The 16,395-nt window shown below is 40.3% G+C and overlaps 2 protein-coding genes across 2 annotated transcripts in view; one reads left to right on the top strand and one right to left on the bottom strand.

Annotated features, from left to right (window-relative positions):
- LOC109979531 (tapasin-like) lies at positions 1-7,495 on the bottom strand. Its single transcript, XM_065948296.1, has 8 exons — positions 7,297-7,495; positions 4,983-5,168; positions 3,944-4,192; positions 3,493-3,852; positions 2,401-2,724; positions 1,904-2,005; positions 1,652-1,680; positions 1-1,493 (listed from the first exon to the last, which is right to left on the bottom strand). The coding sequence occupies exons 1-8, from the start codon at positions 7,355-7,357 to the stop codon at positions 1,482-1,484; spliced, it is 1,323 nt and encodes a 440-aa protein (XP_065804368.1). The 5' UTR covers positions 7,358-7,495; the 3' UTR covers positions 1-1,481.
- A 5,979-nt stretch (positions 7,496-13,474) lies between these two features.
- The window catches only part of LOC109980478 (major histocompatibility complex class I-related gene protein-like), a 9,081-nt gene continuing 6,160 nt past the window's right edge, over positions 13,475-16,395 (top strand). The window contains exons 1-2 of the mRNA XM_065948061.1: positions 13,475-13,633; positions 15,457-15,723. Of these exons, the coding sequence (XP_065804133.1) occupies positions 13,576-13,633; positions 15,457-15,723 (325 nt within the window). The 5' untranslated portion in view covers positions 13,475-13,575. The remainder of the gene's footprint in view (positions 13,634-15,456; positions 15,724-16,395) is intronic.

Raw genomic sequence — 16,395 nt, 5'->3', positions numbered from 1 at the left:
TACAAGAAACTTCAACACATCATTTTATTTCCACTTAGTCGAGTGGGGAGCTGCAGATGTGGCGTTTCCTCAGAGCTGAAGCATAATTATTACCATCAAGTGTCACAGCCGTGAAAAAACCCACCAATATTAACAATTTCAGAACATACATTATTTTCTCTTCATTTACAATCACAGGGTTCCTGTTGAAGGTTTTGACCACGTGGTCATATATCAATTATAATGACCTCATTTTAAAATTTTCTATTTCTATAGAGAAAACACGCACACGCACGCACGCACCCGCCCCCGCCCCCGCCCCCGCCCCCGCACACACACACACACACACACACACACACACACACACACACACACATCTTTAATCCCTCAGTGATGACAGCTACAAACATGTTGGAGAATATCATGTCATCAGTACCATATTCAAACTGAAGCTGTTATCTGAACCCTCCTGCAGGTTTCTTGTTCTTTTCCAGTGCTTGAGACAAACAACATATAACAACACAGCAGGTAAACTGTGTGAGGCCATGAGCAGTAAGAGATAACAGATGTATCTCTGTATGTGGACGATTGAAGAATTATAACAGGCATGTTTAAACTGAGTAGAGGGTCTTTACAAAAATGTTCCCCTGCATCTTAGAATCACAGTTTGTCTTATCCTAAACATTATTTCTATTTATGAAGGAGAGAGAAAGAAACAAATGACACAGAACTGAATGAACCCAATCATAGACTGTAAATGGACGGCCTGCCTCGGCCTCTTCCTGCTGAACAGGATGGAGGCCAGCAGACGGAGCTCCCCCAACCTTCAGCGAGGTGATCTGGCACGACTACCACCCGGCGTCCCTGAAGCGCAGCAACCACCACGGCCTGCTGCGACCTCCACGGCCTGCTGCGACCTCCACCTCAACGCGAGGAAGTGTGGGCAACAGGAATAAATAATCAATAACTCGTGTTGGTGTTTGCTACGTTTTCTCTCGCTGTTTCTTCTGTACTCTGCTAACCTTTAGCAGAAACCAAATTTATACCGTTTTATAAAATCAAACGACTAATTTAAAAAAAAAACTAAAGACGATCTGAAAACAAATCGGCTTGACTTTCACTGTCATGATGAAAACAGGTTTGATAAATGTTTATTGAAGAGTATTTATATTTAATAGTTTGATCATGTGCTATCTGTGAACATGGAGGAGGCGGGGTTTATGACCTATACTGCGGCCAGTCAGCAGGGGGAGCTCTAAATCTCTTGGCTTCACTTGAGGCGAGGTATTCTGCCGTCCATTCTTTAAACAGTCTATGGGCCCATCCCTGTCTGGATCTGATAACAAAACAACTCTTTGAGAACATTTATTCATCACAATGCTAGCTCAAGAAAAAAAAAAAAGATGCAGCTGCCGGCATGAAGCAGTTACTTTAGAAACCTCCTCCAAGAAATGAAAAACAAGCAGGTTTGTCGTTTCACCAGCAGAAGACTTCATTCTTCTTTAATTTTTTTTCTGAGAGGAAAAAGTGGACAGTTGTTGTTTACACTTAGAGACACTTCAACACAGGAGCAGATCCAGAGTTATTCATGAGAAGTGGACAAGATGAACATTTATGTAAAGACATTCAGAATGATATATGTTGTGTGTAATTGTTTGAAAAGTAACATTACCTTGTGTTGTTCATCAGCCTCATCTGGTCCTATGAACAGTAAAATAAAACACACAAAGTCATACGCTGAAATGAAACTGAAACATCTCTACATATTTTATTTTAAACACTCGAAGCATTAAAGGAAGAATGTGAGACTTTTTGATCCAGTAGGTGTCGCCCTTGAGCACCAGCATTAAAACCAAAACAAACTGCTGCACCATACTGAGGCCTCCGCTCTCCTACAAACTATGAAGTTTTTTTTTTTTGCTACCTGAGCTGGTGAAGGTCCAGGAGACCAACTTGATGAGGCCGTAGAGCACCAGTGCTACACCAACCATCGCCATCGAGTCCTCAACGGAGGGAGTACTGAACCCTGTAAGTCAAAAACAGAAATCAAGCCTTAATTTATTCTCGTCTTAATGTTTTGCTTCTTCTTTAATTAAGCACAAAGAAAATATTAAATTTAACCAACAACTAGGTTTTCAGGAAAGCAGAATTTCAAACTTGGATACAATAATAGTAAAAAGTATATAATAATACGGTGTGATAACAACCTAAACCCAAACGATATCTGGTCTTATATCACATAAAACTGTCTTTCCTGATTCATCAATTATTATCTTGCCAAGCAGTTTAATTCTTCTTCTTTGTTATTGAGCTCAGACATTTCAAAACCTGTTGAAGAAAGATGGAAATCTGTCTTTGACTACTTCATTGAACCGTCACCAGAAGAGCTTGATAACCATCTTCATCATGTGTCCACTTTACCGATGACATTGAGGGTCACGCTGGCTCGTCGTGTGCCTCCAGGATGAACGCCCACACAGGTGACCTCCCCTCCTCTGCCCAGGTCCAGGTTAGTGGTGTCGAGCTCCAGCCGGGTGCTCTGGCTGAAGGTGCCATCCCAGGCCTGCCTGTGCCCCGTTACACTGCCTGATCCCAGAGGCCTGGACTTCCCGTCTGTACCTTTAAACTCCCAGCTCAGCTCCAGAGAGAGGGGGGCAAAACCGGACGCCTCACACTGAACGATCAAAGTCTGGCCGGGAACAGTGAGGGGCAGAGGCGAGGGGTAGATGGAGAGGGTCGGAGGTTCTGGGTAGAAGTCGAATACAGTGGATTAAAGACAATGAAAGACGAGTATTGATCATAATCTTCTTCCTTGTGCATCAAAAACAGATTCTTCAGTTTGTTTCAGAGCTGTGTGATAATAAAAAACAGGCTGTGACAGAATGCCACATGGACACATTCATGACACACACTGATTTGTTTTTCTGTTTTACATAAAGACTTAAAGGGATAGTTCAGGTTTTTTGAAGTAGGGTTGTATGAGACACTTCTTAATAGTACTGTAAGTGTATAAGCTACAGGAGATACTGGACAGCTCGGCCCCTTTACTGAGAAACCAGACAGCAGATAGGCTAGGCTATACATCGCTGCAGACTGAACCATTTGTACCATTTAGCTTAGCTCAAAAGACGTGTGTGGTGCTCAGACAGTGTTTATCAAAGTGGCCTGTTATCGGCAAAGTAAAGCACAGAAACATGGCTAAAAATGTTTTACACTTGCATAGTTGCTGGTTAGCTAGCGGGTTAGCTTTTCTTAAAAGGAGCTAAAATGACCCTGTAAGCAGCGATGAACTGCCTCGCTCCAACTGGTTTCACATTAAAGGGGAGGAGTTCATCTCCTGTGGACTAATACACTGACTATTAATGAGGACCTTATTCACCCCATTTAAAGAAACAACAAACTGTCCCTTTAAATCATTGTTTCACCCTGGATCAACCTTCAGTCTGTCACAGGAGACATCACACTCCTGAGGAAAGGTCCTATGTTCCATTTGAAGGAAAATCTTTTCCTCACCAACAATCTCAAGCTCCACCGCCACCTGGGCCACGAGGTACGGCAGGTACACTGTGCAGATGTACATCCCCGAGTGACGCACTTTAGCCTCCTGCAGGATCAGGGAAGCATTTCCCTTCTCGTGCAAACCCTCAAAGTCCAGCGTGGCGCCCTCTTCTTGTATGTCAGCCACGCGGTCCATTTTGCCGTCGTATGCCAGGACCAGTCGCCCATCCCCTCTGAACTGGTATCGCCATTCTACGGCGAAACCGGACCCGGACAGCGGAGAGGAGGGGTCCACCCAGAAGCTGCAGTCCAGCTGCACCGGTTCCCCAAGTCTGGCCTGAACGTCGATGGTTGTACTGGTCACGCTCAGGATCACTGAGGAGACAGACAGAGAGGAAGACAAGAGTCAAACTGGCACAAGATAACACCTTCATGTCCACTTCTCTTCTGCGTCATAAGTCATTACCATTGTGCTCTTTGGCTCCTGGGGGAGCACGCATGATGCTGGAAATGGTCCGCTGTTGTTTGGAGTCCTGATGAGAGGTTGTAAACCAATCAGCTTGCAGGTATAAAGGGCTCAGGGTGGATTCTGTGAGTGCAGCGACCCATTTGAGGTCGGAGGGGTGCGGCAGGAAGGGGTTGATCTCACACTGGGGCTTCTTGGCCGAGCCGCTGGGCCGGTTCAGAGGGGGCTGGCAGAGAGTGCCGGCAGGGTCTGAGGGAAGATGAGTCAGATAGATAGTATACTTTAAAATGGTTACTTTAGGGCCGGCTGTGGCTCAGTGGTAGAGTCAGACGTATCAAGTGGAAGGTCGGGTTTTCGATCACAACACACAAAATTGCCCCCTCTAAAAAGTACTTTGAGTATTCAGAAGACCAGAAAAGAGCTGAACCAGCTGAAGTCCATTAACTGTGAACTGGAAATTGAAAAGAGAAAGTTTGATACAAAACAGAAGAGACAGAGAAAACCAAAATCACAGAACCTTATTTTTATAATTAAAATATCTTTTACAAAGTAGTTTCTGATAAATACATCGTCAGCTGTTGAGTCACTAGAAGATTTTAACTTCTGTCAGGGAAAGATCATTGTAGGAGCAATAAAATATTTCAGTGAGAATGAAGAGGTGTCAAACAATCTTGTATCAAATATGATTCATTCAGCTTCATTCAAGGGTTCAGATTAATCAGAAGCTCAGTAAACTGTATCGCAGACACTTTTACAGAGATTCTAACAATGGCGTCCGTTCCAGAAGTCATACTGGGGAACAAACAGGTCGCCATGCACACACGTCACATATAGATATAGAGCATGATGAAGTCAGGTAAAACTGGATTTTATGAGCTAACTGAACTAATATAAGGTGCACTGTTTGAGGATTCTGTGGAACCAAATTCAAGCATACAGTACGTGCAGAGTTGTACATCTTAACATCAGAAATTTGAATGTAATAATGTAGATAATTGTCCGGTTACACATCCTGTTCAGGGTATCATTTTGCACTCGCCTGTAATGAAGAAGACTCTGTCGGGGTTGGCGTCGGATGGAGCTCTCTGAGACTCTGCAGGGTGTCCGTGTTCGTCAGTAGAGATGTAAAGCAGGGTTTTCTCCTGGTTTCCACCTGAAGTTAAACCTCCTCGACCCTTCTCGTGCACAAACCAGCACTCCAACACCGGACAGCTGCTGCTGCACGCTTCAGACGACAGAAAAATATGATTAATTTATTTAAAAACACAGTAAGGCCTGAGCATTATGGATTTATATTCTGTAGTGACACTGCATGTTGCAGAAGTTACTGCCCAGTGAAACTCAGAATATGAGCAGTTAGTCCCAACTTTAGCTATGAGTGTAACATGCAGAAAACAAGACCCTGCTGTTGAAGAAAGACTTGATTCTATACAATAAGACTCAGTTGACTCAGATTCTACAATTCACTTAGCAGACGCTTTTATCCAAAGCGATGTACATCAGAGAGTGATGGCTTACGTTGATGAAAGTTTATACATCAGATGAATACTCATGAGGAGACATGATTCAACATCACACTTCTGTACTCGTGTCTTGCTCAATCACATCTGCCGAACTTCTCGAAAGGCATCGCATATATCCTAAAAGACATCATCGTTATCAGGGTCACATTGACCCACCTAGACTAAACTGTACACCTGTAAGAGCCCTGATCTTGTTTGGGGTAAAGAAATGTTCTAGATGACTGTTTTCTTGTTCCTGTACACAGGCGGCTCCAGGGAGGGGCTCCCCTCGGATAACCAAACCTAAAGCACCCCCTGTGGCTAAATCATATTTTCTTATCTAATTTATTCACATGTGACTGTGAGTCCTGCAAATTGTAATTTTAAAGAAAACATAAAAAACAAAGTGTTTTTCTGAACCTGGAGTAAAGTTAATGAATACGCTGACATGTTGGTGATCCAGCTGAGTTTGTCTGATCTGTGATGCTGGCTGTGTGTGTGCAGGCCATAGACTGTAAATATTACGTTACTGCCTAAGTCTGGTTTAATTTTACAGTCAGCAGTGAGCATGTAGGCAGGCTTGAACATTTCTCCATCAGATGAATATTTCACCATTTGTTTAAAATGAAGACCTTTCAAATGTTGCAGGGCAGGTGTAAGTGCACGCTTGTATGTTTATGTCTATAGGTGTGTTTAAGCATCAGAAAATCTTCTTTTTGAGAGCACCATCACTTGAACTTGAGCAACCCAAAATCTCCAGCAAAAGGGTGTCTGGTGCCTCCTCTGTTTCCAACCCTTTTTAAGTGATTTCACCTGATTTTTATTTATACTACTTTATGTATTTATACTTGAAAACTCATTCCATCAGAATACAAAGACAAAACATGACGTAACAATAAGATGAGTGGCTTGGCACAGAAATCCAGACTTCATCATCTGTACAGACAGGTAAACAAAGATCACAAAAAAATGATAGGAGGGAGTAGTGAGACAACATAAACAAAAACAAATACAATCACATGGGATTTTACAGCAGGTGCCAATTTCTCGACTAAATTGAAAAGCTTTAAGCAATTCTTCTTCTTCTACTACCAACATGTAAGTGTATGAAAGTAGTTGCATAGCTTCTTTTGAAAACATTGATAATAAGTTTGGTCTTAGGATATTTACTGTTATAAATAATACATTTCCCAGGCATTATGGGCACGTTAATGGCCAAATCATAAAATCTGTGTTGCATAAAAACGCCACACTTTGTGTTGCTTAAATTGGAAATAAGGGCACATTTAAGTCAAGAAAAGAAAGTCACCCCAAAATGCATTTACAAAAATACAACATAAATATTTATTCTACTGTTTCAATTTGATAGTCGCAAAAAGTACAATTTCTGTTTGACTATTTTGTGAGTATTTCAGCTGTTTCAACGATTAAATCATTAATAAGTCTGTGGACACGATGGTGCGCTATCAAGTCTGGCCACAAGAGGGTGCTACTGCGCAGGCGCCTCACGCCAAACGTCATTAAAGAAATATGCCACAACTTAGAGTATCGATTGTAAAATAGAAAATATGCTGAATACAAAACAAATCTAAATATGTTACACTGTAGCTGGGTCAAAGGTCAAAGTCGGCCCATAATCCTCACGAATAACCATAACATACTTAATGTTAAAGGGCTGAAATGTAAAGTTAAAAACTGCTTAAATGTAGTTTGATTACACGACGACACATGCATCCAGACTGCTGAAATTAAAAATGCACACGTGTAAATTGATTCCTTTATAATGTCTAAGCAGCTCTTCATGACATATTATGAAATAAATGGACAGATATGATCCTAACAGTTCGTTACCTTGGACCAGGCAGAAAACAGCCACCAGGCTCAGTTTGTAGATCGTAGAGAACTCAGTCATGTTGGGATGATTTCTGTCTGTGCTCAGCTCTTTGTTGTGATGTGTCCTCACGAAGAAAGTACACTTAGATGGACGGTTTTCCCCTTAAACTCCGGCTTCACGTTAGTTTCACTTTCACCTACAACTCCAAGTCAAGTTTTCATAAAGAAAGACAAATGTCGGTCATAATTTCAAAATAAAATCGGTTTAATTAACGTCGAGTGACCTCGTACGGGTTAGGATGAATAAATCAGGGGTGATAATAACTGTTTGGAGACTGATAGACAAACCATGTACTTTAACTTTAACTCAAATACTGCCTAAATTAAAAACTGTACAATGAGAAAGTGTTAAATCCTACCAGTAGATGGCGCCATCTGCCAGGCAATAATGCAACAGGATTTGAACCGGACGTGTCCCACTTCACACCTCTGCCTCCATGATCTCTTTGTATACACAAACGCCATGTAGGTGAGATTAATCATAATTTAGGTTGGTGAAGAGTCAGTGAACAACTGGTCTGAGGGCCAAACTTATTCTTAAAACGTGATATTATTGAGACTCAAGTGTTTAAGATTAGAATCCAGACTGTTAGAGGTCACTTGAGGACAATAGTAATAAAAAAGTCTGGAAACACAAGGGTAGATTTTCACTTATAACCTTTGTTTTTAATGAGTGATCATCATTAAAATCCTCCAAAGAGCGCTCCTTTACAAACACTTCCATGTTGTTATTATTTTGAACTAAATATGAAGTTTGAAGTTCATGACCCTCAGAGATCCGTCCCCTGAGGCCTGAATAACCTTAAACCACAGCAGTAGTTCAAACTGTGCCAATTTTGCAATGACAGTGGGAAACCTTCCTAAGGGGGCCCCATCTGACAGCACTCACTCTTGTTGCCCCACAACGCTTATCATAAATGATTCCTGTGAAAACCACTAAAGGAAAATGAAGAGGAATCATGGGAGTGAAAACAGCTCGGGCCACAACAGACTCTACAATCGCCATTGTTTGTTTCTAAGTCCATGATCATAAGAAAGGTTGAACTGACGGAATAATGAACGTTATTCTGAAGTCTTTCTTAACTCTCAAAACAAAATGCTGTTAAAACCTTTAGATGCTTAGAAACTATTAAAATGCCATAAAGATGCATTATCACATGCTTTAATGTTATTGTTGTTATTTTCAGGTTTTGTGTCTTTGTTTGACGGGACAGTGGGCAGAGTAGAAAATCCAGAGAGAGATAGAGAAGAGAGATTTTGGAATGACATGAGGGAAGAGAGCTGCAGGTTGGACTTGAACCTGGCCCACCCGCTTGGAGGACTATAAGCTCTGTACATGGGGCGTGACCTAACCGCTAAGCCATCTGCTGCCCGTCATTGTTATTGTTGAATTAAAACTGCAATCAAGCTTTTTAATGATGGAACACAAAGTAATAGATATTTACAGTAATCACAATACCAGAATTTTAAACGTGGGCCTAAATGATTGTGGAAAAAATCAAATGATATCGACAACAAAGTCCAAAGCACCACATATTTAGTAATTTCTTCTTCTGTAAAGCTTGCAGACAAACTCCTACAGACTCTTTAAATCGTCGAGAGTGTGTAGGAGTTCCTCCCTCATGCACCTTTCTTATATAAAAACACAGTGAAGAACTTTGATATCGTATCGATCATGACAACAAAAGGGAATGTTCCTTTCTGAATGTGGGGTGTAGAGAAGTGTTGAGGGGAGACAAATGTGACGACCTTAATTTAAAGTTGTTAATGGAGGAGGTTATTTAGCAGGGTGGCTGTGGTGGAGGGCTCCAGTGTGATATATTTTCATGGGGACCGGATATTACTGGAGACGCCCTGCAGAGATCAATAAGGCATCATGTTTTAACCCTTTAAGAGCCAGAGTTTTAATATCAAAACACCACCTTTGTCTGCCCCGTCCCCCTAAAATAAAACCCCAAGTGGTTCATGCTGTTTATCCTCATATACTCTTTATAATGTTTTGGGATGTTAAATTTGCCTTTAGGCTCTCAGGCCATGAGTTTACTCAACTTACAAACACAGGCTTGTTGAAGTTTTAATTCAGTTTCAGGAAATCCCATCCACCATATTCACCAGATGTGTTTTTCTCTTTTCTATTAAGATAAACAATTAAGGTCAAATTAGCACAGGACATCTGTGTTTTTTCCCTCTTACATCATTTCACTGATGTTCCTCTGATTATTTGTCTTATTATTTGAATGTGGTAAAGCAGGCGGAACAAGAGGAGCACATGAGGTCATAAAACTGTTTCCCTTCTCTTCCCTCCAAAATGTTCAACTCTTGTCAGAGCTCAGTCTCAGTCACATCAAAACGAAACTTATCACACTGGTCAGGTGATTTCCCAGAAACAGCTCAGAGGGGTTGTGCCGTGTTTGTCCACTGGAGGAGCTCTAAGACTGTACTCCACTCCTCAAACAACAACTGGAATAGTGTGGCTGTGTTTAAAAAAAAAACAGGTTTACTTTGTTGATCTGCTTCCTGCTTTAGATAGGAGCAGCAGCTTGGCACAGAGACATGAGGAAGGCGTTGCATTCTGGCCCGGATCAGTGTGACTCAGCTCTTGTTAGCGTATCATATCTGGTTATCTACTTTCATTTCCTGCTTTTATGAAACAATTCTGAGCCCAGAGTTAAAACATAATTCATCCCCTTTGCTTTATAGTGACAACAAAACAAACGCTGAGTGCGAGGAATCAGATGTTGACGACATGTTTGCCCTGCAGTGACCTCCAACAGAGACCGTGTTTGTGTGTCTGCCATTTCAAATAAACAACAACAAGCGAAGACACAAAATGGCACCATGCAGCGTTCTCACAGTGATGGGTGTGGCCACATGTGCTCGCATGTATGCAGAGTGCAGACTGTGTTGCATCTGAGCTTGGTTTGGCTTTGATGAAACTTTTTAGTGCAACAAACGGAATCAGTGACTTTTAAAGAAACTGCAGGCAAAGCTCGTGCTCAGTGAGGAAGGTTTAAACTGCAGACAAAGTTCATAAAATCACAATGATTCCTTAAAAAGAAGATGATGACACAAAGTTGTGATTGCGATATAAGATGCAACGTTACAGTCTATAGTGTTACACACCAAATGACTGTGCTGATAATCACTTAAAGGGGAGATATTATGAAAGATCCACTTCTTCAGTGTTTCTGAACATTTATTTGTGTAACCTGAGAGTCTACTGACCCACAACATGTGAAATAAACCCATCCAGTCCTTTGTTTGTGGTCTGCATAAGTCTTACAACACAGAGAAAAATGCTCTGTTTCAAATGTGCTCTCCTTGTGATGTCACAGTGGGATTCTGGTTAAAGAATATCCCCTCCCTTCCCTGGTATCTCCACCCATGGACTCCACCTCCAGCCTAGAGAAAAACTTTTGTGCAGGTCGGCCATTATTATTCTCGCTACAGAGGAGTGATGTCTACTGGGAAAACTCAGGGGGGGGGTCATTGCATTTAAAGAGACACACACACCAAAACGGAGCGTTCTGAGAGAGCTGGTTTATACAGGGTCACAAACCTCCTCTGGTGCTTGATTCATGTTATATTTTGACCAAAGCACAGCACAGATGTTTCATTTAGACCACAGGAAAAAAAGGTGTAAAAGGAGGATAATATGTCCTCTTTAATGAGATTGGCGGAAATTTAACCACTCGGTGCCATTCAGGCTGCACAATGAATTGTGATTTTATCGTTATCACATATGAGCATTCGTAATAAATACATAGCAAAAATTCGATTTTATTGCAATGGATTGAAAAAACACTTAAAGGTAGAATGTGTGACGTTTTGATCCAGTAGATGTCGCCCTCGAGCACCAGCATGAAAACACGACAAACTGCTGTTAGGCCACACCTCCTCCATACCAAAGCCTTCACTTTCCTCCAGCGTCACACCTCCAACCCCCCTCTACTCACTTTCACACGAAACAGTCAAGCGCAAACGACAGACAAATTACCCCAAGGTAACAATAAAGTGTATCGTACCGCAAAACTGTCCTCGCCTAAAGCTGCAATTGCCCGTGGATATTTGTGACGGAATAAATCTGTGAAGAACAAGGCAGGAAGAATAAGGACAGTGTTTCAGGGTAAGATTATTAGGATTTAAAGGAAGAATGTGCGACTTTTTGATCCACTAGATGTCGCCCTTGAGCTCCAGCATGAAACCAAAACAAACTCGACACACCTCCAACCCCCCTCCTCTCGCATTCACACGAAGGAGTTTACTGCTAGTGGCGGAACAAAATTGTCCTTAGCTCGAGCTGCAATCACCTGTTTCCTGCATTGTTGTGTTAGCATGCTAATGTTAGCGCTCTTTAGTTAGCGTGTAGCTTCACATTTCATAATCAGTGAGTATGTTCTTCTTCTTCTCTCTAGTTCTTGACTAAAACAGCTTTTATACACAAGGGGAGGAGCCGGCCGTCCCGTCCATGTAAACACGGCTCTGACAACAACACAGCCAGCGGGACTCGAGCTTCTCCCTCATTGTAGACAGTCAGGACTCAGAGACACATTTACACAGGACATACTTGATTTATGAGATATTTATGTGTCCAATGTCACACATGCCTTCCTTTAATGTGGTCCAGAAATGCTTTCCCACTCAATGTTCAACTTACCAGCTGTAGGGAGGCCTGTGGATTACGGCCATGTCACACCTTTTGGATGCAGTCGGATGAAGCTGAACAAACTATCAGCTTAATTAGTGGAGAAAAACAAAATTAATCTAGAAGTGACATGTTGCAAAAACATGTGCTCTGTTAGACATGAAGAACAGCAGCCAGCTTTTGAGGAAACTTTATTTTTGTTAATTTATTTCAATCCATATCGTTATTGAAATATTGAACAATGTTATCGTTATTGAATATTATTTCTCATATCGTTCCATTGCATATGTGGTAATTGTTACGTCCCATCTCCATTATTTGAATGTGATTTGTAGTTTTATTTAAAAGGAACAGATTTTTTGAACATCACCATAAAGTATAGATCAAATCCTTTAATTAAAGGTATCTCATCATTATATTACACAGAGCTCATCCTGCATATTTTATGATTATGTGTAAACACTGAAATTAATTTAACTTTAGTTCAGGTTGCATTCTCCACAAGTCTCGTTTTGTACATTTGAAGCTTTTATGTTTCCCCCCAATGATGACAAAAGTTCATCCTCGCCATCTTTATGGCAGTATAACATTTCTGATGTGGTGATTCGTGTTATTTCTGTTCATTGTCAGTCTTTTTCTCTCTGTGCGAAACTTTGATGCTGCTGTCTTGGCCAGAGCTCTCTTGAAATAAGAAATCTTGTATCTCAATGAGAATATTTTTCTGGTAAAATAAAAGTTAAATAGATTAAAAACAATATGCCTGTGTGAGGTTTGGACTGAGTTTACACAAAAAGCAGAGCAAAATGAAACACAGCATCAGGTGTTCAAACATCAACAAAGGTGTCACATTTCTCTTGTTCAAGCAGTTTTCAGCGTACAAAGCTCCAAACTAGTTCAGGAGTTTTTGAAGTACTTCAAAAAGGTATAAGACGTCCTCCTTCATCTGATTTAATAACATTATTCAATGTTATGATTGTGCACACGTGTATTTAAATATCTGATAATCACAGAGCACATTGAGTTACTGCAGGACAGGAGAGCACCTCACCACATTTACTCACTATAACTTATATTAAACTATATTTATATCTGGATTAGGACTTTTTATTAAATCCCAGAGCAGCCATACAGAACAAAAGCACAACAAGACTCAACTACATCCCTACAAACTCCAGATTATTCCTGTATCTGACCTTTGAACTCTCACAAATGTATACACTTGTTCTTAAAACTTCACATTAACCAACAAAATATATAAAAATAATCTGATCATCTGAAGGTTTAACACTACTGTGATAAATAAATAAAGTCCTGCGTGTCTCCCAATGCTCTGTCATGGGCTCAAACAAGCGGAGTTAACTTTCACTTTCATTCACAACAGTAACATTAACAGTCTATGTTCAGAACCTGTCTGAGTCAATGTGACCTAGTTACTAGTGACGTCGGTGCTCAGGCTGAATTCCTATTGGCTGAGACAGAGGTTGAAGTCAGCTCTCTTTTTTCTCCTCACCTCATTTCACCCTCAGAGCTCGAAACACGCAGATTCTCAAGAAGTTGAAAGTTGGACGAAGCTGAAGACTTCACAGGTCACAATGAAGACTCTGGTGTTTGTGTCTCTCGTGGGATTATTCCTCCACGACACGACGGCAGGTGAGTTCAGATTCATTGAAGACGATTTAATGGAAAGAGGGAAATGTCGCATGTCTTTATAAACTGTTGGTAGAAATGAAAGCTTCATTTGATGTTTGTTCTCAGGACTGAAGCAGCTTGTTGAAATGTGAAAAGTGAACATTTAATTTGACGTTAGTAAATCCTGTTTGTTCACGTCCTCACACCCTGATACTTACAAGAAAAGTGTTGTTGTGAGAAAGGCTATAAAAAGTGTCTGCTAGTTATCTTTTCCAAAAGACAAGCCGAGAAATGATGAAGGCCCGGTTCATATGAACAGGACCATGAATGTTAAAATAGCAGCATAACTACAGTGAACACAGCAGATAGACTCTGATTCAGAAAGAAAAAGGAACTAAATGCCTTCAAAGTGTTTCACCTCTAAAACCATTAACAGAGCATTTAAATGGACTCTTTAAGTCCTTCATGACACTTTAATGTTAGAAAAAGTGTTTTGTTATTAATGTAGTATAATTAATGTGGTATAAATACTTATTTCACTTGAATGAATTGTGATAATTAACATATAATCAGAGTGTCACAGTCATTAAAGTTCATTTTGTGAGGATCAAACTCAAATATGTGCTCAAAGAATCAGAAACATAATCAACCTCCTGACCCTCAAAATGAAGTTAATCTCGGTTTATTGTTTTACCTCTGAATATTTGTATATGAAATATGAATAAGCTCAAAGCTATTCCACAGATGATCTTCATCTTTTACATGTTTGTTTGTTGTTTAGTTGAGATCACATAAACCCTGAAGCTCCAACATTTCATTGAAGTCAAACATCAGACTGTTTAGTGGATCTAGAAACACATATCTGCTGATGTGAGCTTATTGCACATATTTAGTTTTCTGTGCTTATGTTGGCCGATAAGTGACAGAAAACAGTGAAGCAGCTTGAACATCATTTAGAAACAGAGTCTGCATTACAGAGTTTGTCCACCAGAGGGCAGTCACGACTTTATTCTCAAACTGAAACGTCACAGCTCAGTTTGTGTTTCCCACACAAAAAGAAATAAATGGTTTTAATCTGTGAAAGTCAAAAAAACATCCACAGCAGCCTCAACAATTCAGCATTAATAAGACTACAAAGTTTGTAGACTTTATTCAAAGTGGTTACATTTATTCCTGCACAGATTTATCTAAAAGCTTTTTTGTTCTGAGCAGTGCATATTTTTCTAAAGAGCAGATTAAAAACAGAACAATGATCGACGTGCATTCAGAAAGCAGACAACATGCAGGATTCAGAAATGATCTGTCATTTAGTTGAAGTTTTTTAGTTGAGTTTTTTCTAATTGAGTTTTTCTGCGCTGGCTGATTGTGCAGCTCCACTCAGTCTACACAGCTTCTTAAACTGTGCTCCATATACTGTTCAATAGTTTTTCTTTGTTGCTGTCCTCCAACACTGTCCTTTCAAAACTCAAATAATAAAACCCGCCTACGTGAGGACTAGTCATGAGATGTCAAGAAGTCAATAAAAAATCCACTTAATGAAACATATCTGTCAATGAAAGTCAGGGGCATGACTGCATCACTTGAATATTTGACTTGTTGAATAAATAATTTCAGTATAAAAACATTTTCTAACACTTGAATCAGAAATATCAGAATAAGAGTTCCAGGAGAACTTTTTCTTTTCATCTCTAAATTAATTGGAGTATTTAATGACTGCAGAGAGATGATCAGGTTTGGTTGAATGTACTGGAAGTGTTTTTTGATTCTGTGTGCTGGATAATAACTTTTGTTCAATGATGCAAAAAGTTTCAGATTAAACTGATGAAAACATTTTGTCCTTACAGAGATGCACTCTCTGAAGTATTTCTACACGGCGTCTTCTGAAGTCACAAACTTCCCAGAGTTTGTGTCTGTTGGGATGGTTGATGATTTTCAGGTAGAATACTACGACAGTAACACCAAGAGAGCAGAACCCAAACTGGACTGGATGAAGAAAATCACAGAAGACAAAGCTGACTACTGGGAGTGGCAGACTGAGATCTCTAAGGGTAAACAGCAGGACTTCAAAGTCGGCCTTGACAATTTAAAGCGGCGCTTCAACCAAACTGGAGGTTTGTTTATGATTCAATTTATACTGAAAAAAGATTGTTTATAACACACATACACACACACACACACACACACACACACATTAAACTTGGACACACGCACACATATATTAAACACACACACACACACACACACACACACACACACACACACACACACACACACATATTAAACACACACACAGATACGCACACACACACACACACATTAAACTTAGACACACACACACACACACACATTAAACACACACACATTAAACACACACACACATATTAAACACACACACACACACACACACACACACACACACATTAAACTTAGACACACACACACTCACACACAGACACACACATTAAACACACACACATACACATATTAAACACACACATACACATTAAACACACACACAGATACACACTCACACACACACATACATTAAACTTAGACACACACACACTCACACACAGACACACACACACATTAAACACACACACACACATACTCATATTAAACACACACACATACACATATTAAACACACACACACACATTAAACACACACACATACACATATTAAACACACACACACACAAACATTAAACATTTTATTTTCCAGTTACACACACACACACACGCACACATTAAACTTAGACACACACACACACTCACACACAG

The sequence above is a fragment of the Labrus bergylta genome, chromosome 19 (genome assembly GCF_963930695.1).
Source record: "Labrus bergylta chromosome 19, fLabBer1.1, whole genome shotgun sequence".
In the NCBI taxonomy this organism is placed as follows: domain Eukaryota; kingdom Metazoa; phylum Chordata; class Actinopteri; order Labriformes; family Labridae; genus Labrus; species Labrus bergylta.
Note: the sequence above shows the minus strand (reverse complement) of the source record. Positions and strands in the feature narration are given on the sequence as shown.